The 27,760-nt window shown below is 38.6% G+C and overlaps 2 protein-coding genes across 5 annotated transcripts in view; one reads left to right on the forward strand and one right to left on the reverse strand.

The window, feature by feature from the left end:
- ADAT2 (adenosine deaminase tRNA specific 2) lies at window positions 1-11,412 on the reverse strand. The gene is made up of 6 exons (XM_064509074.1): window positions 11,240-11,412; window positions 10,786-10,890; window positions 2,773-2,923; window positions 2,090-2,196; window positions 265-337; window positions 1-148 (listed from the first exon to the last, which is right to left on the reverse strand). Exons 1-6 carry the CDS (start codon window positions 11,288-11,290, stop codon window positions 72-74), a joined length of 564 nt encoding a protein of 187 aa, XP_064365144.1. The 5' UTR covers window positions 11,291-11,412; the 3' UTR covers window positions 1-71.
- The window catches only part of PEX3 (peroxisomal biogenesis factor 3), a 21,332-nt gene continuing 4,972 nt past the window's right edge, over window positions 11,401-27,760 (forward strand). Inside the window, exons 1-6 of one of the 4 annotated variants that reach the window (XM_026119426.2) lie at window positions 11,401-11,530; window positions 19,053-19,184; window positions 20,587-20,668; window positions 24,612-24,655; window positions 25,896-26,020; window positions 27,640-27,706. In XM_026119426.2, coding sequence (XP_025975211.1) covers window positions 11,458-11,530; window positions 19,053-19,184; window positions 20,587-20,668; window positions 24,612-24,655; window positions 25,896-26,020; window positions 27,640-27,706 — 523 coding nt within the window. In that variant the 5' untranslated portion in view covers window positions 11,401-11,457. Of the gene's footprint in view, window positions 11,531-13,879; window positions 14,943-17,886; window positions 17,941-19,052; window positions 19,185-20,586; window positions 20,669-24,611; window positions 24,656-25,895; window positions 26,021-27,639; window positions 27,707-27,760 lie in introns of those variants that run through there. The other 3 variants (XM_026119418.2, XM_026119445.2, XM_026119436.2) reach the window with 3 other exon arrangements.

Here is a 27,760-nt window from a genome sequence, read left to right on the forward strand (position 1 = left end):
CATATTTGACATAGTTTAATTTTAAAATTCATTCTGAAAAAGGAGGACACTGAAGAAATCTTTACGTATCATTATTCTGTGAGTTTCTGTATCCCATCAGTGCTGGATAAACTACGATGTTTCTTTTTCCGTACTTTTGATTTTGGTGCTGCCAAAAAGAGAGAAACAGAGAGAAAATATCAGAAATGAATTACAGTACCACCAGCGCCAGCATTCTTTTCAGTTAGGTCAAGATCCAAATAAATCCATAAATGTGAAACCTACCATTGGGATTTTCTTGTCTGTAGAAAGCTTTTAACAATTCCACAGCTTCTTTGGCACGATAGCCAGCAACGCACTGTTCAAATTAGAACGAAGTTCATGAATGCATCTGAGAATAATATATTCTATGCTTCACAATAATGCCTTAAGTACAAAATAGTTTTAAAGAACTGCACTGTCTATTCTGCTCATTTAACATGTACCTCTAACTATCTGGGGTCAGAAAATCTCCTTTCCAGGCTGAAGAGCTAAAACATTCGAAAAACACAATGTTGAGGCTTAGTAGAGTAAATCAACTCTAGTTACTTAAGTTTAAAGTAAAACAAACTTTTCTAGTAACTTAAGCAAAACATTTATGCAATCTCTGATTTCTTTCTTACTAATTTGCTTTCAACTTACTCCATATAAATCAGAAGCACCTGGAAATGCAAGAGACAGACAATTGGGTATTTGTAGATAAGATTCCTATCAGAAAATACTCCTCAACACAGCTATTCTTTATTCCTAACAGTCACCTCTCAGGCCTTTTTGACCTTTCCAAAATATTTCTCCAGGCCATGAACATTAATAACAAAGTATTTAATGCCACTAAGAGAATATCCACCTGCATTAGAAGGTAATGAATCGTACCCATACATCCTACTGCAGTTGCCTAAAGAAACAAAGGAAGGATTTGTAGTAAAATAAATCCTTTTCTTTCTTTGTTTTGGGCATACAGGAAAATTAAATACCACCTGCCAATGTTGTTATCAGATGAACACTCCTTCAGTACTGACTACAGAAATTAATTCAGATAGTCTCACAAATAAACTCCCTGAGAGAAAGATGCTTAATATGTTCATACTAGACTGACAAACTATACACAGTATAGTCTTCTGACTGAAATGCTTTCTGAGCCTTCAGCCTTTAGTTTTTATTCATAGTACTGAAATGTATTACTTATTTTTTACATTCATTAAATCAAAAATGTTAAATCTGGAAAGAACTCTAAGGGGTATCTGATCAGTCTTCTTGTACAAGGCAGGATCGTCTATAACTGTAGATGATGTGATAAATATAATGCTATAAATAATCTCTATCTATATGTATGTATGTGTGTATAATATATATATGAGTGTGTAAAATTTTATAATGCTATAAAGTCCATACTGATGTATACTACGCCTCTACTGAATGCTTGTCCAACCTTTCTTGGAAACATCCAATGACAGAGATGCCTCATTCTCCCCAGGCACTCTGTTCCAGTGCTTCAGTATCCTTATTGTTCAGCAACCTGATGTCTAAACTAAATCTCTGCTACTTTTGCAGTCCAAATGTATTTTGGGATTTGAGCTATATGAAGTAGATCTAAGCTAATACATTTTACCTTGTGTATGGATAGACTGAGAAAAATGCAGTCAGTTCCACTGGCTCAGCTAAGAAACAATAATTTACTAAGTTACAGTTATTTGATCTTTATTGATTATGTTTGTACATTCTGCAGTTTAAAATAATTTTCCCTTATGTCTCCTCCTGCAGCATACTCTTACTGTTTTGAGTACTGCACATCTTTTAGACATATTTACTCTTATGTCAACCCCTGAGTATAATTCTTTCCTTTCCTCTTTGATACATCCTTTTAAATACTTGAAGATGGTTATTAGGCTTTCTCTCAATCTTCTTTACTTTAACGCAGCTTAGTTTTTTTACATCCTTTTCCTGTTATATCAAGTTTACTGGACTTCTGATCATCTTTCATCTGGGTCCTCTTAAATGGATACACAACATTCCCAAAGTCTGGTAATCAAACCAGACATAGTACCCCAGCTGAAGACATTTCATAGCTTACTTCAAATGGTTCTCCTGTGTCTACCAAGTCGCCAGAAGCAATGTTCAAGACTGAGCCACAGCCTCCAAATCGCTCATTTTGACAGCCATATATTACTCGTGGAATTTATATGAACGAGTTAAGGAATTAAGTTAAAGTGAAAAGAAAGCACAGGGAGTAGCCCGATTTCAGTGGTTATTAAACTTCACTAAAATGTGCTTGTACTTTTTAAACTAAACCAGCCTGTAGTACAATTCCTCCTTCCTAAAATCACAATTCATTTCTGAACAATATAGGATGTACTGCTGAAGCAGCACATCCAGACTTTCTCAGAAGAGGAGAAGCATGAATCCTAAAGCAGAGGCATACAAAGCCATGTTTTACCAATTGTTAAACTGTTCCATTTATACAGAACTGAACACTGGACCAATATTAGATGATTTTACATATTAACATATTTCTGAAATGTATTTTCACATCCCTGACAGAAATCATTGTTTGTCATAATGGTACCTTTTGTCTTTCATTCTCGAATCTCTCATTATTTACCACACAGTAAACGGTGGTGCATACAGTCTCTCAGACAACAAGATGGTACCTCTTTTGGCTTTGCCTGATAGTGTCAAGCTCTTCTTCATTGGCTCATTACCAAATGAGTAATATTCTGACATGGTTTCACAGCATGAATAAGCACCAAAGGATACTCATCAAGCGCAGGGCGGCCGCACACATGATACAAGGCTCTACAGTTACATACAATACTGTCTTGGGAAACACATCCTCATGAGCTTTGTTGTTTTGCTGACACCATTCAAGGACCCGATCAATTGCCACCATTTCTGCATGTCGAGTAGCCTGGGAGATAATAAAAGAACCATTTTTTAAAGTTCGCGTTATCTGCAGCTTTAACATTCTCACCTGTACAGATACAAATGGAATAAAATGCCATGCCATAGAATTATTCCTCTTTTAATTCAAAGGCATAATGGCCTGACATCTAACCTATTAGTAATGCAATTATTTTCACTTCTGTTAAAGTAACAGTATAATGCTTTCTTGAGAGGTCTCTTTTTAGCACACCTCTGCTGGTTCAAGACACAGAAGTGATTTAATGAAAACATATTTTCAGTTTCATGCAGTTCAAATTGCAGAAGAAATACTCAATCCCAGTCACCACATATTCAATCTCATATAAAACATACACAACATCCACAGCTCAAAGCAGTTTCTTCTACCTGCTTTTAGGCAGAGGAGTCAGCTCAAAAATTTGCCCTCTGTCATCCCTGCATAATCAGATAAGACACAAGGGCTTTCCTTGAGGTTTATGGGCTACACAAACCCCACTGGAACAACCAATCTAGCCCTCAGTTTGCCTCCAAGAGCAAGAATGTGGGGCAACATTCAGTTGTCCCGAACAACAAAGAGAAATCAACGTTTCTCTGGTCTTTTTGTAATCAGCTGTATGCTGCAGTCCCTGCCTATTACATGAGGGACTTACTGTGCATGTACCTATTCTCAGGCATATTCACAGCACATTCACTCTTTGCAGACACAGTAACAGTTTTAGAGGAAAAGATGTTATTACTGTGTCTGCAGAGAGTGAATGTGCTGTGAATATGCACTAATTTCAGCATGTTTCTGTAATTACCGCATCTATCACATAGGCACAGTATTTTCAGTTTGTGCATGTACATTATGTTTAATGCTGCCTGAGAATAGGTACATGCACAGTAAGTCCCTCATGTGATAGGCAGGGACTGCAGCATACAGCTGATTACAAAAAGACCAGAGAAACGTTGATTTCTCTTTGTTGTTCGGGACAACTGAATGGCCAGTACCTCATAAACCATAGTGATAAGTATAGCACAAAAACCTGAACAGAACAGAGTAAGTGCCAACTTCAATTGCAGAGAGAGAAAAAAAAAGAAAAATCCGTATCATTCCAATGCTCTGTAATGCCTGCAGCAGTATGTTTTGCTTATCAAATGTCACAGCAAAAATATCACAAAATACTAGTCATGAAAGGTCTCTCCAGTCACCAAGCCTAATGCTTATTTGAATTAAGGCTATATTTTCCTTCTCTTTAATCTTTTCTGGAAAAAGAATAGTTCTGACAGGCATTAGCTTGAGATTTTAGCAATCCAAATTGTACTTCTATCTGTGCTACATATATCTTGGTGTGACTTTAGATAACTTATTCACAATCCATGAACTTAGGTTAAGGTCTTAGTTCTGTGAAGATCTGTGGTGATAACTGTGAGATGCTCTACAATATATGGCACAAAGACCCATGTCTAAGTAAGTTAGTGATAAGTTTAACATTGTTAAAAAGAAATTGTTTTAGAACTCCTACAGAGATCTATGTTGCCTATGCCTGTATTAACAAATAGTACAGTGCAATAGGAGTGCATCTGTAGAGCAAAATAGTGCTGAGGACTTGACACCAATTCAGGGGAGTTCAGTCTGGACTAGCTCTTGTTTGGTCACGTGGGCTGAACTGCCATTAGCAGTTGGAGCTCGTTACATGTGCTCTCTGAGTGCATCTTTTCAGTATAGTTTCATCCGAAACGAAGACAGTTTGCCAGTTCTGAAGCACAAACCAAAGCACAGTAAGTAGAGACAATCAAGAAATTCATTCCAATAGTGCACTTGTGATCTGAACACAGTAATGAACCCATTCAGAATGAAAATGTGGGTCTGAATCAATACACAGACATAACTCCTCCAGACTTGGTGATGAAATGCTGTCATAAAGGTTTTCTAATTGAATAAATGAGATCCCATCAGCTGAAGTCTCAGTGCACACACCTTACAAAGCCATAAGGTGCAACGCTCTCCGGCAGAACAATCCTCTTGAACTATTACAGCTACTGTAACTAACAAGTATAAATTGTGGCTATTCTAATTTTGTGCCCCCAAAATCAGAGGAAACAAACACTATATTGGCTTTTCAACTCCTGAGTATGAACTGAAAACATAAGCAATGAGCCTTCACTTCTGGAACAAAAAATGTCTCCAACTAAGACACTGCCTTACACTGAATATACAAAGTAGCTTTTATGCCTCTGCTGACGTGCAAACACAAGTTAGAACAGCCACGCATCTACTGTAAATCATACTGGCTTTTACAGTAATGGAACAGAAAAGTTCATTTCCAGACAAAAAAGATTATTACACCACAGAGTAGATTCCGGCACAACCAACTCTTAAATAACACATACTGTATTGGTCACCTCACCTCATGAAGGTATGGAAACACCAGAAAAGAGTCACTGTAAGGTGACAAAAGATTATCAGAGTTATAGAACAGCCCATACAAAGAGAGACGAGCCAGAGTACAGCTCGTAATTCATCAGAAATAGTCATTCGCTTTTCAAGTTAAGGCGGAGAAGACCATGGCAGAGGTTTATAAAAATGTGAAAAATGTGGAAACAGCAAACAGTAAACTGTAATTTATTAATTTCATTGGCTGTCCACTTGTTATGAGAAATATCAGGCAGCAAATTTAAAGTAAACAAAAGGAAGCACTCTTTCACAAAGCACGTAATTAAATTGTGGAACTCCTTGTCACAGGATGCTATGCAAGTCAAAAGAATAAATGAGTTCAAAAAAGGTTTAGACAAATTCGTGGAGGATATGTGCACAGACAGCTATCAGAAAAAATGATCCCAATGCAGTCTCAGACTTTGGAAGGCCCTATGCTGTGTACTCCCAAAAGTGGGGAGGATATGCAAAGGGAAGGCTTACTTTACCCTTTTCTTGTGTACTGAGCTCCTTCCTTAAGCATCCATTAATGGTCACTCTTAGAGACAAGATATGGGGGAAGACAGAGCCAGGTGGTCAGTTTTGAAGATATTATTTTCTAATGGGCTATGATTAGACTGACATTTTTATTTGACTTCCTGTGAGTGTAAAATAACATATGAAAAAAATGATATTCATTTTTGGTCACTGACTCAACTCATATTCTTCTGTAAGCCTGCAATTTTTTTTTAATTTGCCCAGTCCTAAATGTTATTTTAAAGTCCAGAAAACAAAAGCAAGTAAGAGTAGCAAGGCAAAAAAGAAAATTCTTAGAGAGTGGCAAATGGTGTCGCAAGAAGAAATTGTTTGCAGCTGATGTCACTGGGAAAAAGCCTTGACATTATTAAAATAGTGCCCCAAACTTAGCCAAATGTTTTATAGACAAATAAAGATACCATCCCTTCCCTGAAAAGCTTACTTTCTAAATCTTAGAGAAGAATTAACAAGTGTGAGCAGAGGGAGGTAAAGCTCAAAGCTCTGTATTATCTTGGGGCATCATTAGTAATTTAAGAGTGGGAACAATACTTCATTTTAAATTATCAAATATTGTACTTGCAAGATGCTCTGGGCAAAGACACATGCTACAGTGACCCAACAGGAGATAACAAAGAGGAGAAGCCTGCATGTATCAACAAAGTACCTAAAACAGAAAACATTTTAGCAGGAAATGTATGATTGCATCATACATGAGAATAAAGATGAAAAAAAAAAAAAAATCTAGTTGGGAAGGAGACATATTACCACGAAGAAAACGCTAAGGTTGATCTTAGGAAAGACTGTGAGCAAGCAAGCAAGTGTGGGAGCTGCCCGAAGGAACACAGTATTCACACAAGCTTGTGAACCTACCGTCAGGCTATTTAAAATGAATGTCTTACGCGGATATTTGTTGCACTATTGCCAAATGAATACAAGTAGTGACATGCCGAACTGTTTTGAAATGCTAATGCTAGATCCATGTTCCTAAGGAAAAACAGTAAAACAGACATAGCTGTACATACATACACTTCCTTCAAATGTTTCTAGAAGAACATAGATCACGATCAATAATTTTGAAAATTACTCCCACAGAATGAGAAGCAGTCTCTCTGATGCTAACGTGTTTTTCTATGGACATGCGGAGCAGAAAAAGTAGGCGGGGTGACAAGAGACAGACTGAAAAATCTGAAAACTTTCAGCAAGTAAACTTTTTCACAAAAATGAATAGTTTACGAGCAAGACAAAAGAAGGGATAAAGACAATACCTGCTCCTAACTCCAGTCAGTTAGATCACGAAGAAGGTATGGAATTTCTTTGACATAAAGCCTAGTGGCAATCTGAATCCTGAGCAAGGGAAAAAAATGTAGGGGAGGGCTACATGCCTAACTGGATAAAGAGTTATTTTTAAAAAGTGGGAACTTTGCAAGGAATGAAAAAAAGGAAAGCAACACAAGGCTATGTTTTGGAGATCAGAAAGCAAAGGCTAAAGGAAGAATCACCAAAAGTCAAGCTGAGTTAGACCTTGCAAAATAAATTATATAAACAGTGAAAACACCTTGAGACAAAATATGTGAAAAGAAGGTACAGCTATTGAGATGAGGCTTACATATAATTCTAGTACCTCTCCAGAACAAAATTAATATTTTGCCTTTTCAGGAAGGGTGATGCTGAGAACAGGGTGGGAAGGCAGAATAAAAGTATGGATGCAGAAATTGTAGTGCATGAGATACAAACAGAATTAAGACTGAAATTAGTTTAGAGCTGGAAGAGGGACAAAGGGCAAAAAAACAAGGTGCTAGATCACATCCATCATAGAAATACTAAAGAGTTGGCGCATGAAGCTGCCAATCCCATAGCAAAGCTTTTAATACGTCAAGAGAGAGTATCACATGACTGAAAACTGTCAGAGCAGAGTCACTCTAATGAAAAACAAGAACGAAATAAGATCCAATGTCTACAGATCCAGGCTAGTCTTGTTAGCAAAACAGGCAACAGAACAAACTGCGAAGGTAAAATAAAGACAAGTATATAAAAGGGAAATGAAATAAAACACAACACGGATTTACATGAGATATCTGACATGCCTAATGACTTTCTTGGACAGATATTTTTCTTTCTTTTTTCTTTTTTTTTTTTTTTAGGCAAGGGAAACACAACTGATCTTTCTATCTGGACTTCTGCAGCGCATCCGGCATAAGACCCCACTGAAAGTTTTTAGTCAGTCTGAGGAAAACAGCATAATACAAGACATGTAAGGTGGGCAAGCAAAGGAGAGAAGTTGTTTTGAAAGGGGAAACGTTGGTCTGGAGGGAACTTGTTAGTGATGATGCTCAAAGACCCATTTTGTTTAAAAGTTTTCTCTACTGACACTGGCATTAATTGGAGAAAAACTTACAGAACACAGCTAACGAGATGTGATGAAAGATACCACCAAAAGAGAAAGTGTCAGAGTATCAGTCAAGAAGCAGCTGGTCTTAATGATAGGATTTAAAAAAAAAAAAAGTAAAATAAAACAGCACTGAAGACAAAGGCAGCTCAAGAAGGGATAGAAAGAATTATTTCCAGGGAGAGAGGGAAACATTATTGTTATCAAACAAGGCAAAGGATAAAGTCCATCTGGAATAAAATATGCAGTTCTAGTTAACTGCATTCAGGAAAGATGAATTAAAACTGGAATGGATGTAGAGAAGAATTACCAGAATGAACAGAAAGAGAGAACTTATCTTCAGAGAGAAGATTAAGCAGTTGGCTTGATTAACAGAGAAAAACAATTTCCAAAAGAGGATATGACTTTAAATACATCCAAGCTGTTTAAAATACAAGATGATGCTGGCACAAGAACAGAGAGATACAAACTGACCATAAAAAGTTTACACCGGAAATCAGAAGTTTTCTAACCATCTGAGAAATGATGTTCTGGGGAAGTTTTCCACTATAAGGTGGGGCGAGAAATTAGTTTTAAAATGGAACTTGATAAATTTATGAGGTCTGCTGGAATTGCCTCAGCGGTTTGAGAGGTTTTTGTTTTTTCCAGGATTGTTCCTAAATAATGCCAGAAAACATTAGGAGAAAACTGAAAACAATTTCCTGTGTTCATGTTTCTCCAATAAGTGTGTCTTTCAATCTCCCATTTCTTTTAGACTATATGTAGCAATTAAGTATATGACCATAAATTTAAAAGTGCTGTATACCCAGCATTTGCAACCATTATAACAAAAGTGTTTATGAAAATTAAGACACACAAAAGAAAGAAACTCAGGCTAAAAAAGAAATTGAAAAATAACATCATTTTTCAAAGATATTAACAGTTTACTCTTCCCAAAAGCAGCCAGAATTTTTGAAATCATGCTACTTGGATTTAAATACATACCTTCAGGAAACCCTGATATGAATATAAAAGAGGCCAGAAGCTTTTATAATACTTTTTAGGTTGACTCTCATTTTGTGGTGAGCCTCTTCAGTTATGTTCTGCCCATTTATTAACACATGATTCCTACACAGTGTTAATATCACTGGCTCAGTTTTTTCAAGAAGGGTCTACTTTCTCATAGTGCTTGCACTGATTTAACTTCAAATATCTGGCTTCTATTTCATCTAACTTTCATGAGTTGCATGAAAGTTATTTTAATATGTTATGGATTCTTCTTTAACACAAATTAACATAATAATCTACTCTTAATGTCACATTTTTGAACTCACAAGACTCATTTTCATCTTTTTTTAAAATATATTTGGAGATTAGAGACGTCTAATGTAAATTAAGACTTGATCCTGCATGTAGATCCATTTATACAAAACTTTCAGTTGTATAAAATCCCTGTTGGCTTTAATGGGTCTCTCAGCATCTATAACATCTAACTGAAAGGCTAAAATTGCAAGTATCAGGTTGAAGTTTTAATGGCAGTAACTTTTTAGAGAGAACATCTTTGTCAAAGGAATAATTTTGGTAAACAATACATTAGACTGCGAGTCTACATATTTTGCAGCTCTATACAATTCCCCAACTCCTTCTCCCTGCCCTCTCCAAAAATGAGCCTTTTATTTACTTACTCATCCATTTATTTGTAATAAAGTTTTCCTAAAAAAAGCAACACAGTTAGATTTTCAAGGTATGTCTCATTACTTCTCAGAAAACTGTATCATATAATACGAGCAATTAGCATGTGAAATACAATAACTCAACTTTATTTCTCAAGAGCATTTTGCCAAATAATATCCTTAGTCTACTCAGTTCCTTATATTATTATAAGGAAGGATTATATTATAAATTTAGTATGTATCTTTGACACATGATTAGCAATTAAAAACAAATCTTTGCAGTTTAGATAGCTAAGAATATCTATGTCTTAACTACCAGTTACCTTTTTTACTACAAAATATTTTACTGCATTTTTCCTCAAGGAAACTTGGACAGTACTTCAATTTTGTTCATTAGAAACGAGGCTTCATGCACATTTCCTTGCCTTTGTATATTTGCATAATCATTTCTTATCATAAAGAGCTCTACTCAGCAGACTTAACTCATATTTAAATAAACAGTTCTGGAAACAAATGTTTCCACAAAATTCATTTTTCCTTGGCAGGTGCTACTTTACTGACAATGTAAACTTTCTCTGGAGTTTCTGTGGAAAGAATTTCAATACGATTTGAATGAAAAGAATTTCAGTAGGGAGGCTTCATAGGTCCAGCCCCCTACACACACAAGACTTTAAAGGCCTCCAAAGGGGAGGTCTGAACGGGTATGTCTGACCACAGCGCCTTCAATTTCCAATACAACTCTATGATCTTTCCCGTTTCCTCTTCTACTCCGTTGTTCGTTTTTCCTAGCATCTATCTGCTTCTCCACCCCGTCGGGGCGCGGGCTGACATTTTCGGAGCGCTGCCCCTCTCCCCCCCCCCCCCCCCCAAAACCCCGGCCCGGCCCGGCCCACACTCACGTTCTTGGTCTCGTTCACTTCGTTCCGCCCCTTCCCCAGCACCTCGTTGTCGCTGACCAGGAGGCAGCCCACGGGCACCTCCCCGTGCTCCAGCGCTTCTTTGGCCTGCGGAACACACGCGCACACACACCAAAAACAAGCAAACAGCACACAAAAAAACAGAATAACGCTAAATGACGAAGGAAACGCTCAAACGAGCGGCTCCACGAGCCGCGCAGTTACCGGAGCCGCGTTCTCCCTCCGCCACGACCGGACGCGGCGCCAACGGCCCGATCCGGCCCTCGGCCCGCCGCTGCCCTCACCCTGGCGTCACCGCCCGGCTGCAGGGGGAAGGCGCCAGCGGCCGCCGTGGCCTGAAAGCCGCGACCGCCGCCGGCCGGGCTGCCCCACACTCGGCGGTGGGGAGCGCGCGTCCGTGCCCGCGCCCGTTCGCGCCGCCGCCGCCCGCACTGACCACGTCGAGGGCTTGGTCCATCCAGGCCAGCGTCGCCTCCTCGTCCTCCATGGCCGGCACCCCCGGCGGCCGGGCGGCGTTTCCGGCGGGCCGGCGCGGCGGGGCACCGCGGCGAGGCGGGGCCGCGCCGGGGGCGGGCGGACGCCGCCGCTGCTGCTGCTACCGCCCCTTCCGCCGAGGCGGGGAGCCGAGCGGCGGGGCCGGACCGGGTGTGCAGGATGCTCCGCTCCCTCTGGAATTTCCTCAAGCGGCACAAGAAGAAATGCCTCTTCCTCGGCACCTTCCTCAGCGGTGAGCGGCGCGGCGGCGGCGGCACCGGGGCGGGAGGGGGGGGCCGGTCTCCGTGTCGGAGCAGCGGGGGCGCTTGGCCGCCGCTGGGCCGCGAGGAGGCGGCGGGGGAGGCCCGCTCCGGCGCCGTTAGGGCCGTCGCTCCCGGCGGGGGCGCGGCCTGGGCTGCCCGGGTGCTGCAGCCCGTTCCCGTGTGGTGCCGTCGCCTGCCGCCTCCGCTGCGGCTCTTTGTGCCGCCGCGAAGCGCCTGTTCGAGGTTGCTGTCGGAATAAAAATTAATTAATTAATTGATAATAATAATAATCATAAAAAAGATGCACCCAACCAGCCAACTTCTGGAGAGCTCAAATAGCAGGAATTTTTTTCTTTTCTCCCGCACGAAGCGCATCACACACACACACCCCCCCCCAGCCCTGAAGCACGGGAATAGGGGGACAGATTGCATAACCCTTCTCGCGGCCGTTGTTTATATCGGTTTGAAACGGCCTCCGGCGGCACCTAAGCATAGGTAGCGCGTCTGGGATTGTTTTCAGGGCAGAGGTTGAAAGCCGCTGGTTTCTGACGTTCTCGGAGTGACTTATGCATAGGGCTGAGTTGTCAAGGATAAACCAGCTGCAAACGCAAAACTTTACTGGAGGGTAAAGGTTTGCGTGGATTGTTCTGGCCGTTCTTGTTCCCTTTGGGCGCTTGTCTAACCCTTAGGGCGGTTATGCTCCGGCTTATTACAGGGCTGTTTTTAGCCACAGTTATGTTTTAAAGAACTGCTTGGATCTGTCTCTGTGTTTAATACCAAAATGCAGATCCGTGCAGCTGATAAAAATGGTCTTTCACGATTATTAGATACTGTTTTTCAAAAGGTACAGTTGTCTCTTTGGTGCTCAGTTATCGGATCTGTCTGATATTATGTTTTATGCAAGCAACACAATTAAATGTCATAAAGTTGCTGAGAAATGTCGTACTTGTTTATATCCACTGAAACTTGCCTAAACAGTTAAAAATTCTGAGGGCTGAAGGTTTTCTCCAGGAACTGACTTTTTCTCACCTTTTGGTCCAGGCGGAGTCTCTTGTGAAAGTGAACTGAACATGATTTTGACTTGCCCTATTATTTCCTCTGTATCCTTTCAGCATGAATTTCTTCTGTGTTTGTTCAACAGTTTGCAGATTAACATATGATAATAGCTTAAATGGTTTCTGAAGTACTTGTCAAACCACTTTTTGAGTTCACTCCCTCACCTGCAAGTTTCTGACTGGAAGTACAGTAGGACATTATGTTAACCAGTTTCTGAGCCACACTTACAGCCCACCGCATTAAATTAAACAGATTTATTTTAATATACCAAGCAGTAACCTGCAAGCTGCTCCCCCTCCCCTTCAGCTGTCCTTGTGAGGGTAGTAGGCAGACAGATGGAGACAGTAAAAGCATCAGTTGTTGTCCCAGTTTCATCTAGCAAACATGGGTCAATGTCCACTTGGGAAAGCAGATACTGAACTCATGGCTCTTGGTAGTCCTGATAGCCTGAAATCCTGAATTCATGTATAAAGGACCCTCTGCCACACTGGGGGCCAGGGTGAATTTGCAGCTTTTTCCTTATGATTGCTGGTGTTTATGTACAGTTCAGTGTCACTTTCACTGCAATGCTACTGACTGAAGTATGTTTTTTTTTTTTAAAAAAGGAACTTATAGGGACTAAAATGAAGTCATTTAAAATGTGACTGATCAAAAAGAAGATGCTGTGCTTCTAACAAGTGGTTCAACTTATGCTGACTGTAAATTTTGAACTATTCTGTCATTGCCTGCAACATGGACCAAGTACCTATTTCTTCCTGCTATGTTGTATCTGAGGACTTTGAATTGCTGTGTTGTACTTGAGGACTCTGTAGTGAATTCGGGCATCCACAAGCTGGAGAACGTCATTATCTGCCAACAGCTGTAGCTTACACCACAGTATTTTACGACAGCCTGGGAAATGGAGAGGATTTAATGCAGCAAGACTGCTGCATTACGGTGGTTCAGCAGCTGAATCATGAGTAGTATGGTCATCCATATGTTAGTTGTAGGTCAGCCCGTAAGTAACTCCAGGAGCCACAGTAAGCTGTGCTGGCACTGCTAATAAATCATAACACTGAGATCCACAGCTGACTGTTTTCCGAAAAATACTGCCTAATGTTGAGAGGTGGGATGCAACAAGTGGTTGAATGATTTGAGGAAAGCACGCCAGTCTGCTTATTAAATATCAGAGACTAGAATCTGTCTCTTCTCCCGTGGTTTTTAAGAGCTGTAGGTGCATCTTCTGGGAAGGAGGAAATAGCAAAGGTAACCAGAACACCTCTATCATAGACTGTAATGATTTTAAGTCTTTGACCTGCAGATAGTCAGAGATTGATGTGAAATATTTAATGATTCATGAGATGGTATACAAGAGGCTCTACCTAATTACTGATACAATATTGTATTTGTATTATATTACAGAAGAATTATTGCATCTAAATTTGAGTCCATTGGCACCTTTGCTTCTGTTTACTGAGATGGATTCCTTGTGCGCTGTCACTGACTGTCATCCTCAGTGTTTCTGTGATTGCTAACTCTACAGCTTTGTAAGCAGAAAAATCCGTTGCAAAAACCCTTGAAATAAGAGCTCAAACTGATGGAAAAGCAACTCAAATAGGTGTAATTTCCCTGAACTATTGAGTGAAGTTGAGACTTGAACTTAGCAAAGAGCCTATAGAAACTCTTTCTTCAGGCATCTATTCTTTTAGCAGTTGAAGGTAAATTGCATACCAAGAAGACTTGAATCTCTTCAGGGTACCGAAAGCTAGAGTTTGGTCTGGGATCAAACCCACTGGAAATGTTTAAGATAAGGAGAGAGTAAGTGTGTTTTGAACTGCAAGGACATGTTAGGTCCTTGCTGGATAGGTAGAGTTATTTTAAAGTGACTTACGTCCCAGCACTCAGCATTGAAACCAGATTTCAATGGATGTTACAAAGTGATTCACTGTGTTGAAATTCACTTATTGCTGTAGAAGAGCAAGTTCAGGGTGTGTTTGAAATGTATGGTTCTGATTTCAGTGGTGATCAAATTATTACTCAAATTTCATCTGTTGCAACCTTCATCTTGCAGAAGGAGCATTTCAGTTCAGAAATGCATCTGCTCAGCAAGACAATTCTGTTGGTCCCTGAGTTAGTGAAGGGGTGATAAATAGGTTTTGGTGGAAATGGAAGTCAGTGGTGCAAGAGAGTAAAATTTTAGTGCTTCCCTGTTTTAAATATGGTTTTCAACTGTAATGGGACAATTGTGTATCAATTGATCCATGATTCTATACGTACATGAGGACAAATCACAACTTGCAGAAGTAGCAGAAGAAATCATGTCAATAAATGGTGGTGAAGATCATTATTTGAAAATATTTCACCCTGGTAAGTTATTTCAGGACATGAGTATGAAATAAAATTTATAACCACCTTTTACACAGTGAATAGAGCTGTATCTTACCTGTGTAAAAGGAGATACATTTCTGTTCCAAACTTTCCTTCTGTTATAATTATTTTTTAATGGAATTCTTGTTCTCTTTCTTTATACCTGAGCTATAGCTTGCTAGTGCTCACTGAGACTCTTCTGGCTTGATGAAGTCATGGTGCATCAGTGTCTTCTGTATTGGTATGTGTGACCCTCCAGTGCCTGTGTTGCTGGGCAGGTGAAATGGATGGTTTGGGGGTCAGTGAGGCACAGGGCAAGAGTTAGGGCTTCAGAGCAGAGTTCTTTCCCGTGTTTTAGTCATCTTTCTCCTTCCTGATGTTTAAGAGCTGTTGATGTGCTAGAAGGATACAGACTGCTGTGTGTTAACATGATTTCTACATCGATTAAATTCTAAAAAGTTTTTCACTTAAAAATTTGTTATTTGAGGGAAGCATTGCAGTGGGGATAAAGGTTACTTAAGGGAGTAAGGAGGCTTCCTGAAAACTTCTTGATGCCTCCTGGCTAACATTCCCATTCTGCCTGTGAAGAAAGGAAAGGGCCAAGGAACAGTTAAGAAATTGGTAGCCCATGTGAAGTGAGAAATATTCTACCTGTCTGAGGCCACTGGCATGAAGGTGTAAAGAGCCTGCAGATTTTGTAGTCTTCTTCTGTGACTTGTATTTAAATAGGAAGAAACTATACAGTGCTACAGTATAAGAGAGAAATTAGAGCATATTTATCTCAATTCACTGTTAACAGATAAATGAAAATGTTGCTTCCACAGGATAGGGATATGGTAGAACACCAATGTTCCCTGTGTTGTAGAATAGCCGGTATAAATATATTTCACTTTGCAGGTCAGTTTTAGAGCAGTATGAATAGTAGTATCAGATCCTTTCTGGGGTTCCTGTATCTGAATCTTCAGACATCAGCTGATGTAATCCTGGTTTGCACCTCTAATCTGTGTTTGACCCTCGTGTGATTCAGAAATGATCGGACTATAGTTGCTCACATAATTTACATTTTAACAAAGGTGGAAAAAGGTTTACATAGAAATTGTCTTTTGGATAGTCTCATATGTAGTGTATTGCTTTTTTTTTTTAATTCCTGATTTTGTATGGAACGTATGGGAAAGATACTGTATGAAATTCTGTACAACTGTTTAGCTAATCATAGGGACAGATGAGTATAATGTTGCTGCTGCCACTTTCTGCAGATCTCTTATCCCCTATTGAGAGGTAAAATTGAGATATCTCAGTTACTGTAAAAATTTGATGTTCACTTTTCTTGTTTTAATATAAGGGATTTCAATATGATAACTTAGTTTCTTACTATTATTTTAGTTAATGTTGACATTATGGCTGTTCTTAGGATGTGGCTTTTTCTGGTTCTGCTTTGAACTCTAAGCAGCAGTAAGGACTTGCATTTTTGTTTAATTCATTCAGCTTTGCCTTCAAAATCTGTGCTGTTTTCTAGAGTCTTCCGAATTAATTTTATAGGTGCACACACTCTACTTCAGAAGTAAAATGCGAACATGCATGCAGAACCCTGAGCTGCACCATTTTAGATGAGTGTTTTCTCTGGAAACTCCTTGTTAAACCTGGACAGCTGTTAATGCAACTTTGGACCCTCATGAGGCCCAGCAATTCTTAGTGCAGAGTAATCACACTGCTTTAACAATCAACTGTTAAGCAATTAGCTGTCTCAATCTTAATTATGAAGGTGCCACTCCAGCATATTACTCTAGGGCATGCACATGATTCTTCTTGAATTGTTTGCTTCTTGCAGTCTCACGTCTGCATGCACCATGTGTACATGCGGGAGGAGGCACTTTTATACCTATGAGACCCCTCCGCCATAAAACTTGGAGTAAAATGATTTATTTTTAGGAAAAAATGAAACAAAAATAATTATTTTGACAAACCACTGGATCTGAATAAAATTTGAATTAGAGATTGGGATAAAATGTTTGAAAAAACTTGTGTTCAATGAATTATTTGCTTATACCAAAAAAAAAAAAATTGTTGCTGTTTCAGTAAGTAAGCTGCAAAAAAATAATCCATACCTTGAGGGTTATATTCTAAACATATATTCTTGCTTCTTGACAGGAGTTGCTTATCTTTTTACAGAAAACTGTATTTAAATGTTAATTATGAAGTCTCATTTTGGTTAAAAATTTGCATTGTTAAAATCGCGTTTTATGTACATGGAACCAAAATATTTAATTTTTTTGATGGGGTGGATCTTCCATGTGTGACAAGTAATTAGTGTGCCTAAAGGCTGAGACAACAGAGAATCACTCTCCATATTTTTATTTTCTGATGCTTTTGGTAAGTAAATGGAAGAGATTCATTGTTTGAAACTGGTGTTGTTTGTAGCTGCCTATTAATGCCAATATGGATAGCCATATTTTTTTGCAGCTGTAGATATTAGGGGCGACATGCCATTTAAAATACTGGTGACAGTTTGGGAGAACGTATTGAAAGGTTCTGATGACCAAACTATGTAACATTCAAAATTTTCTTTGGTTTTGTGGGTTCCTTTTTTTTCCGGTGAGTTTGGCTTAGAAAAATAGTTAATAACTTTTAGCATTCAGCAGCTGCTGAATATCAAATTCATTCATTCTGTCAGGTATTATCTTTTGAAACTTAAAATTTCGACTTTGAAGAAAACTTTGTAGCTCTATGTTTAGATAGAGTTTACATTGGTGGGAAGAAAAAAAAAAGATCTGATGGGCAGATTTCTTCTGCGTACCATTATTGACTTAACAGAGCCAGGTCTGGCACTTTTCAGAATAATATCAGTATTTAGGGAATTGTTCGCCAATGGACAGGACATGATGGAGGTGTAAAGTAGTCTTTTCTGTGCCCCCCCCCCTTTTTCTTTCTTTAGATTCTTTTGTGAGAGTGAGAATGTGAGAACAGCTTGATATACAGAGAAATGACGGTTCCTAGATAGGTAATTACTGCTATTAGTGTGTATAGGAAACAGCAAATTAACTTCATGCATAGGGTGGGTTGTTGGTAGCACGGACTGCAGTAGGGGTAAGATCTTTTCAATGGCAGTGTGTGAGATGCCCTGGCTGGGGAGTGTGGGGTTCATGGAGGGGACTTCACAGTGGGCGAAGGTGCTGCAGGAGGTATGGAAGACACAGTGGTATCTTGAGGGATGGCTTAGAAAGGGAAGAGAGATGGAGATGAAGAAAGATGAGAAGTGGGCTGCAGGAAGCCTAGAGAGGTTTGTGAACCCCTGGGGGTGTGGGCAGAGCACTTGGAGGATGCTTCAGAGGGATGTTTATATGAGGAGCAGGAGAAATACAGAGCAAGAATTTTCAGTGGGTCTTTGTGGAAATGGAGGTTTATAGTGAGGATGATGGGGGATGATTAGACCCTCAAGGGTGGGAAGAGTGTGGAGCTGGAGAGTAGGAACCAGGCATGATAAGAAATCAGACCAGAAGATGGGAGGAGAGAATGGAGAAGCCCATGGAGAAGGTGATGTAGCTGAGGGCTGCAGTGAAGCCCCACCTGAAGCTAAGGTTCTTCCTATGCACAAGTATCAGGAACAAACAAAGGAACTGTTGGACTGTATCATTTTTCTGTTCTGTGGTTTTAGAGACTTGAATTTTACCTCTAATTTCTCTGCTGCTAATTTTAGAAGGATTTTTTTTAGAAGGACTTTCCATTTTTATCCTTCTCTAGACTTAATGCATGTAAGTTTCTTTCTTTATTCTTTCTGTTGTTCTGCATTCTTTTCTGCATAATCTTTGCTTCAATCTCTTCAATACTACTTGTACACATTTCAGTAGTACCAAAAATACCTTTTTTGAAGGGCAAAAAATCTCGTCGTAGATAATTTTCATATCATGTTCTAATCGTTACCCTTGACATTTTGCTTCATTTTGAAGACATTGTTTTGATGATTACCATCATCCGTTCCCATTAAAATACTCAAGACCCACATATCCCCCCCCAAATATTATGTACCCTTATGGTTTAAAACCAATGAAAGGGGCTGAAGGAGGGCTTCTTCACATTTTTAAAGCAACTTGTCATATAAAAATCTCTCTGTAGGAGTCTATTTACTGGGAAAGTATGGGCAGAGGAAAATCAGAGAAATCCAAGAAAGAGAAGCAGCTGAATACATCGCCCAAGCACGAAGGCAGTATCATTTTGAAAGTAATCAGAGGACATGCAATATGACAGGTAAGATAAGGAAATACTTAGTGTTCTTGATAGGTGGAATTGTTTAGAGATTTATGCTACATATTGATGAGATGAGAGTGAGAAAGAAATGTAGCAGAATTCAGATTCTTAAAAATTGAATACTATTACATAAATATAGTCAGCTAGTATAATAAAAATAGAATCAGAAGAACAGAGGACTGAAAGGATTTCTAGAGGTCATCTGAGTCCTTGGTTTTGAATATATCCATTTGTACATGCATATATAAATACATGAAGGTTACAGCTTTTGTCAGTTCAGAACCCTTTCTGTATTCTTTTAAATTGCATGTGAAACAGCACCCAGATTTAAAAAACATTGAATTTACAGCAGGATTAATACTCTTATTCATTATAACATGTTAGTAAGGTACACAGAGAACTTGGTGGGTCATATTTATTTGCAGCAAGAAACACATCAACACGTTAATTCCCTACACTTGGAACAGTTAAAAGGTACTTCACTTGCTTGGTGGCAAAAATGAAAGCAATTGTATTTGTCCTTGGATTGTGGAGAGGAGATAGTGGGGTAGAGTTTAACAAAATCGTCACTCATTTAAATACATGACGTTCAAAACTATTTCTATAAAACAAATTGGGCTGTATTTCCTCCTTCTTTTGAAATTTGTAATGGCTTTATGGGTGGCTCAAAATGCTTTCTGTGTGCCTTGTTATCCCCGATCAATCTGTATTTCCTTTTTAATCTTTTGCATTTTGTAGTACTGGGATTGATTTTACTGCAAGGGCTAAGTTTTGTTTTGCTATTTGTTGTACCAAGTACCTTCTGTCCGGCAGGGTGCATTCTTTTTGCCCTTTTTTCATATTTTGTTCTTAGCATTTATTTTGTTCTGTGCATGCTTGTTTTCCATTTTCTGTTCCCATCGTACAACAGGAGTTTGGATGTTGAATATTTGAGAAGTAAAGGATTTTTTCCTGCAAGCTTTTCTTTGTTTAAAAGATATCTTTCTCATATATTTTTCTGGCCCTCTTATTGGAAAAGAACTCAAAACTTTTTCTTCTCATCTGGGGAAATTCAACAGTGTAGATTTTAACCAGTTTTTCTTCTGGAGGATTGAGGGCATGTACATGCACAGCATGTGATATGCACAGATATGCACAGCATATGTGACTAGGTAGAGCCAACCAGAGCCATGTAGCCACAGAAGAGCAGCAGTTTTCCCAAGCTGATAAGAGGTAAGCAGGTAGTTGCACTGAGCACTCTCAGGATTTCCTATGTTGCTTGTCCTCGCAGCTTTGCATGTTGAGCAGGAGATCTATGTTATGTGGTATCTATTGAGAGAGAGAGAGAGAGAGTATAGTGAGAGTTGGGGACAGATTCAAGATGTTTTTCTTGACAGGTTTTGTTTTTTTCTTTCAATGATAGTGTTGTCAATGCTTCCAACATTGAGGGATGCCTTAATGCATCAGTTAAATTCTGAGAGTCTCACGTCTCTACTTAAAAATAGGTAAGACTATTTTGTTAATTATGTTAAGGATAATGTCTTTTGATCATGAGATAAAGTGTTTTTTTAATAATGTGTTTGTAATTTAGAGAACACAGGATTTTGATCCTTTGTCCACTTGAATCACTAGTCTTAAAGTATTTTGAAATCATTATGTAAATATTTTGCATCATGTTAGATATAGTCTGATAGGTATGACTGTCATTCTCCAAATATTACAAGAAGTGATCATTGCTTTGATTTGCTGCAATGAGAGCCATGGTTTTTGGTGAGTGCTTGTAAGATACGCAGATAAAGTGCTTACGGCATCTAGTCCTCTTGTTAAAGAAGGCGCAGCATCTTGAATGAGTTGTTGATGTTGTGCTTGTTAAAATTGTTTATGTAATCTTAGACATGTATGTAAATGGTAGTGAAAAGTATCCAAGGGGAGATTACAAGTGGATAACTGTCTGAAAGAAATGAGCTATGAGAAATGATTTTGTTTGCTTAAGTAGAGCAAGTAGGGGCACTTCATACATGAAGAGGAATGCATCGAGTTTAGACACACTTCTTCATCTATGGGTATCAATTACTCTGATTTTTCTTTTGTTGTTAACTAACTTCACAGCAAAGAAACTTGTCTGTGATAATAACTTATAAGTCTCTGATTGCTTATAAGCCATCACATAGAAAAAATACTTTGTTTTATAGTAAAACCAGTGATAAAAGGGAGTATGTACCCACTGCATTCCATTTCTGACCTGTTCAAGTTTCTTATCGCTGGCAGGGTAAAAACACCTTTATTTTCATTATAACCGCAGGAACAAATAGCATATTTTTAAATACATACATAAAGTGCAAAATAGCATACCTTAAAGATGGAGTAAGCTGCTTGGCATTTAGCATGGATTAAGAGTGTTAAGTAGGCAGTTAACACAGGGTTCCTGACTCACTCTAGACCACCTCTCTAGTTTACTTCCTCTTAACTTACTTATGTGGCTATAAGTTCAGCTGTCCAGCATTTAATAAATTGCTTATCCAGTCATTGTCTTTTTTCAGTCAAAAAGCTGCCCACAACCAGGCAAGAGAATGTGGTATTTATGATGGCAATTACACACTGAATAATGCATTGATAATAACTTCTCTGAGAATTGGTAACTGTAACTGAACAATATTTACTCAAAACAATGAGGAATTGAAAATTTTCAATTTTCATGGAATATTTAATATATTTGTCATAATAAGAGTTTTACTCAATGAAAAGTTAATCTGAAAGAACAAGAGATCTTGTGGATCACCAGTTTTGTTTTCTGCACTGTACAGCAAAACAGTCTACAAAGGTCTGTAAACCTTTGCTTCATGGTAAAGGTACATAATGTCTTTATTTTTTCTCTGTAGCATGCATTCTTTCATGAGATTATATCTGGTGTCTCCAACTTGTCTGACTAGTTGGAACAGTTTACAAGTATAATGCCACACTTACACAGTTGGTGATCCCAGTGAGAAAAGAGATGAGCTTTCTTTACTGTTGTAATGCATTTCTGAATCCAAATATTTTAAAAAATGCTGGTTACATGCAGCTGAGGTCATGAGTGTCTCGTAAGCATGGATATCTGTTTAGACTGTATCCTACAGTAGAGTTTGCATCTTAATGCTTCCTTTTCCAACCTTCGCTGAGGGTGTTTTAGCTAGATGCTTGAACTTCATGAACTGAAATGGCAGAGAGGGGATTGGGAGGCACAGATCAGGAAATAATGCATCAGAGTTGGCTTTAAGGTTAGTCTTTCAGGAAGCTCCGTGTTCTTGTGCTGCAGACAAAGATATGGCTTTGTTTTCTTGCTACTTGGATTTGAGAAGATCAGTCAAAATGCTTCAGACTTTTGCAATGTCATTGTTGTTGAGCATACGAAAGAATATTTACTTTTCTTAATGTGCCTGAAGATACATTCTTTTTCTCATGAAATCTGTCTATGAGAAGATCTCGTTAAGTTAAACACCTTTAACTTAAAATCCTGGAAGTTCCTTAAATTTAAAAACTTGTTGCATTGCTTTAGCAATTTGGGGTGGCCAGGAATAGAAGGGGGAGGCAGGCGTCAGTCTTCCAAGAAACATTTCAAGAGGGAGCACCGCACAGGGCCACCAGTGTTCATGCTCTCTGTCCTCCTCCTCATTTCAAAGCAGTGTGATTGAATGAGGTGGGGCAAAGTAGTTGCTGTTGTAGTCTTGTGAAAGTTATGTGTCTCCCATCTATTCAACACTTAGCTTTATTCCAAGCCTCTATTTTATGTTTGCATTACTTTTTGCCTTGCTTCTGTAGCAGATAATGGCTTTCCAAATAAACAAATGTGAAATAAAAGTGGAGTTCTGAATAGCAGCTGAGTCCTAATAAATTGCAGCAAATGAAGACTGAAAAATACATTTCCCCTGTTGGACTTCATACTTGCAGACTTAAACTGATACATTGCTGTTGCCTTACATTGTGAGAAAGAACTTCATAAGCATGAGCTCTATAAAACATTTAGACATAATAGGTGCAAATGAATTGGCTGAAGTTGATGTATTGGCTTACCTTTCTCTCTTCTGTTGGCATGGAAAATTTTCTGCTCATAAGTAACATGTGGTTTTGAGTCCTGTTATGTGCATTACCTACAGAAATGTTACTTTTTTTAAGTCTGTCTTTTGTCTTGTTCTAGAATGGCTTTTAAAGCTGTAGCTTATGAAAAATAGCATATGTAAGCTGTCTTCATATGTGATACGCATCTTCTTTGTATCTCTTCCAGCTATACTTTCTTTAATATGTCTCTTCACTTTCTAGAGTTGTAGGTTTAATAGTTCATTATATCAGTTCATCTGCATTATTTGATAGTGGTGAGCTAAAAAAATTCGTTGTTTACGTGCAAGATGGTGTAATGGTCAAACTAGTGCCAAAGTTCATGTGTGCGTTCCAGAAAGATGAAAACATCCCATAATGGTGAACTGTGCCTATTCAGAGAAATTATTTCTAATGAAAATTACTGTAAAATCTAAGCATAATCTGAACTATCTTCCCTACATATTTAGTTTTGATTTTGAAAGTATTACTTTGCCAAATGTTTCCCTGACTACTTTCACAAATTATTTCATTTATCATAGAAATACCATAGCCATTATTTACTGACAGTGCTTTTCAAAAGAGAAAGGGTGACTAAAATTTTTGGATGCTTAACTTGCTCTCACCTCTATTACTGCAGCTATATTGCTAACATTACCTCTGGTTTGTAGTTTTAAATGTGTCATGTGCTTTAGGCAATTCAGATGCATCTGTGCAATCTACAGTCTTGCTCTTTTGACTGTAGAATATCTACAGTCTTAGGAATTGGTTAGGTCAAAAAAGTAAACATGCCTCTTGGCAAAAGAAAAACAAAAAGCTTGCATTTGTGTGCATGGGGCAGTAGCTCTTTTTCATAGATGGTCAGAGTCTGTTTCTGTTTTTTGATCAAGTATGTGCTTTATAAACCAATCGAGGCAATGGTGAGTCTTTTAAGAAAAGTGAGATGGAAATTCTGATCCTGCAGCTGTTATGCACAGGGGCATAGAGAGCGCCCTACTAAACTGAAGTCTGTGTTAAATATATACAAGATGAAGGCCCCAGAAAAGACTTACCACTTTGCGCCATCAAAGGGTTTTTTTTTTCTGACTGTTTAGCATAGGAATTCAAAACTGATTATATAACTGTATATAATCCATATCATTAAATACTGTGTTTTTACATTAAAGTTTTATCATCTTTTCTATGACTTCATAGTACATTGTTTATATACTATTTTCCTGAACTATACAAATCAATGTAGACATAAACCTAAAATAAATAATAATAAAAGTTACATAAACTTGCCCTGGAGCTCTGCTATTTCATTTAGCTTCTATATTAATTTCCAAGGAAAATACACTTTTTAATGTTTAATATTTCAATTTATTTTTCCCACAGGCCAGCAAACAAGTTAGAAATATGGGAGGATTTAAAGATAATAAGTAAGTGTAAATGAAAGATTCCATCTACATAATCTTTAGTATAAATTAAAAAATGTCTTTCAGATCTACAGTATACCAGAGTGGGTTGTTGTTTCAGCAGATATGAAGATAACATACCACCCTCCAAATCCCCCCCACCCCCTCCCCCCCCAAAAAAAAGCTCCTAAGTAAGCATTTTTTAATATTCCTCAGGGAAGTCGGAAGCTCAGAGACCAAGGGGAGGAGTTTTACTGCCTCTCATGTTATTCTACTTAAGAAAACTTTCTGTACCACCGTAGGAAAATCAGACTAGCTTTTCAGAAAATTACGTGCTGAACCTAGCAGAAAACTTCTCTCGGAAATGTAAGCCAGCCCTTGTATGGCCTTGTATTTCCTCTTTCTGAGCCTAAGCTTCAAGTAACCACCATAGCAGTGGAACCCTTTGGTTCATCATTTTATATATTGGCTGATGGAAGAAGAGGAAGGGAAGGCTGAATAGTGAAGTCAGATAATTATATAGTGAAATGCCACAGAGTTGGGGTTGAATACCCCTTCTAGTTTCTTGGTACCATGTTATCCCCCCCCTGCACTTTGGTTTTGTCTTTCCTTCCTTTTGGTTTTGTTTCTCCTTTTCACAACACCTTTGCAGATCCTACTTTTTATCTGGGTCCTTCCTTCCCCCGTCCTTCCTACTCAGCACTCATCCAAATTTATTCATGTCACTTCTTCCAAACATCCTCTGTTGCTTAGTGGCTAGCAGCTGATGCTCATTTTCATTTCTTTCTTTAGATATTAGCTGCTCCCAGGTAACTTTTGTTTTCTGTTTCCGAGCTGCTGTTGTGCCTTCTGTGTCTTAATGGCATAATGAGGGCTAACCTGCTGTGTGCATTTCCTGGCCTAGTGAAGAAAGCGGGTTTGACAGCACATCCATTTTCCTTAGAAAGGAATCTGTTATAGGGTACACCTTCTGGAGCAACATATATAACTTTTTTTTTTTTTCTAAAATATCTTGTGTAACATGCTAAATTATATTAATATAGTACTTCAAATCATGCGACACTTTAGTTGTAGTCACTATGCATCTTAGAGTTGTGATCGTCTTCAGCGTGAGCTGTGAAAATGTATTTTAGGGCAACCAGTGAGAGAAGTTACTGTGTATTTAAAAGTCATCAGCATTTTTTGAGTCTTGGAGAGCTCTGTTCCCTCCTTGACTCGCCCTTATTTCTTTAACTTTAAAGTTATTTCTTTGTCTCTTTTCAAGGTTTCACAAGAAGCATTGTATCTGTATATAGTACCTGTATGCTAGTAGTTCTTTTGAGAGTCCAATTAAATATTATTGGTGGTTACATCTACCTAGATAATGCTGCAGTCTGCAAAAATGGCACAGTAAGTTTTTATTTTGTTTCAAAAGTGTAACTTCATGGATGTGAAAGAATTATTGAGAGATAAAAAGGCTATAGCTTAGGAGTGTTAGGATGAAACCAAGAATGCTGCAAGAGTGAGAGATGTGGAAGTATTCCTGATAATAAGATACATAGATGTGTTTTCACAGCCTCTAAATTTGGATGATCTGGTAATCCTGTTGCTTAACGAAATACTAGCAATATTGCAGAATAGCTTTTGTCTGTGTTTGTGTGGCTTAGAGAAGGTTAATTCATATCTAGCATGTAGATGAATTCCCCCAGTTAAGTTTTTGTAGAAGTAAGGAAGAAAACTGTTGACTTTCATGTTTGACTATTTTATCTAACTCCAGTTGCTCCCAAAGCCCTTTTAGCTGTCTACGTTGGTGGTGCCAAGCAAGGTTTTTCATTTATATGTTATAGCTATCACTGCTCAATACAAATAGATTCCACTAGTAGTAAGTGAATGCCCATTGTACAGAGGAATATCTGTGAATTGTTGGAAGGCTTATCTAAAATAATGGATGCAAACTTTGATTAGTTGTCTTGTGCCTCTCTGATTGCTCCAGCTGAAAGTCAAGAAAGAGCATGTCAAAGCACATCTGAGGGTTTTAGAAAAAGCATTCATTGGAGGGGGCAGAGATGGTGGAGGTCATGTTTCATTTTGTAAAATCTCAAAAAGTTTTTGGGCAAGCTGAGTTTGGAGTATGAACGTGTTTTCTGTTACTTTTCCCATAGAGAAGAGGGTTGACAGGATCAACTCCAAGGCACTATGCTGGAGCAAACTGAGATTCTGTTTCAATTTCTGAAAGTTTATTTTCTATCACATAGGGAGTTATATGACTTTTATTAGGTTTGAGCCTAAGTATCTTATTCTGCTAGGTTAAATTTATAGGGAGATGAAGGATCTGGTTTCACCTGCAGTGCAGTTTTTCTAAGGGATTTCCTTATATGAATGCAAACTGAAAGCAGCTTTTCTATGCCACTAAAGATAGAAGAGATACCTATGTAGTATGGAAGAGAAAAATGCCAGAGAATGTATGAAAGATCCGTTGGGCTGATGGCAGGGAGAAAGAATCAGAAGCTACAGGCTGTGACTGGTGAGAGAGGAGAATATTTGAGACTGTTGTCTCCCCTGCAGATTTCACAACCTGTAATGACATATCTGGATATTCTGGGAGGTGTCTTGCTATTCCCTAAAGTCTGTGGGGAAAGAAATTGCCAGACTGACGGGCAGGTGCTTGGCTATTACAGATTTGACTGTAATGACTTGAACACATGGTTGAAAGGGAGGATGACCTTAGTGAACTGCAAAAGACCAAAGGGAAGTCATGATATATTTTTTTCAGAACCTCTTCCTCAGTTTTTCTTTGAAGAAATTTCTGAACTCCTTATTCTACTTTGAAACTAGTCTGATTGAGCAGTAACCTCTCTTCAGCAGAGAGCTACTGAATGCAGTTGTTTTCTAGAGGCATGAGAATGGGGGAATCTGTCTGCTCAGGATAGTATAAAAATTAAGGAAATTGGTCACAACCTGCTTGAAAGGATTTTTGCATTGTTCTCTACTGTTGGCATGTTACAAAACTTTTTTTTTTCCCCCTCAAGACACCATTAGCTCCCCCTGAAGTCCAGCAGCAATATTTATCAAGTATTCAGCATCTTTTAGGAGATGGTATGGTGCTATAAGCTAAGTATACTTATAAAATACTACTATCTTCTAGATTGA

The sequence above is a fragment of the Dromaius novaehollandiae genome, chromosome 3 (genome assembly GCF_036370855.1).
Source record: "Dromaius novaehollandiae isolate bDroNov1 chromosome 3, bDroNov1.hap1, whole genome shotgun sequence".
In the NCBI taxonomy this organism is placed as follows: Eukaryota; Metazoa; Chordata; class Aves; order Casuariiformes; family Dromaiidae; genus Dromaius; species Dromaius novaehollandiae.

Coding starts and splice junctions, on each gene's coding strand:
- ADAT2 (XM_064509074.1), bottom strand. CDS start 11,290: ATGGAGGACGAGGAGGCGACGCTGGCCTGGATGGACCAAGCCCTCGAC. Junction 10,891..11,239: donor TGGACCAAGCCCTCGACGTG/GTCAGTGCGGGC, acceptor TGTGTTCCGCAG/GCCAAAGAAGCGCTGGAGCA. Junction 338..2,089: donor ACACAGGAGAACCATTTGAA/GTAAGCTATGAA, acceptor TAATTTGAACAG/TGCGTTGCTGGCTATCGTGC.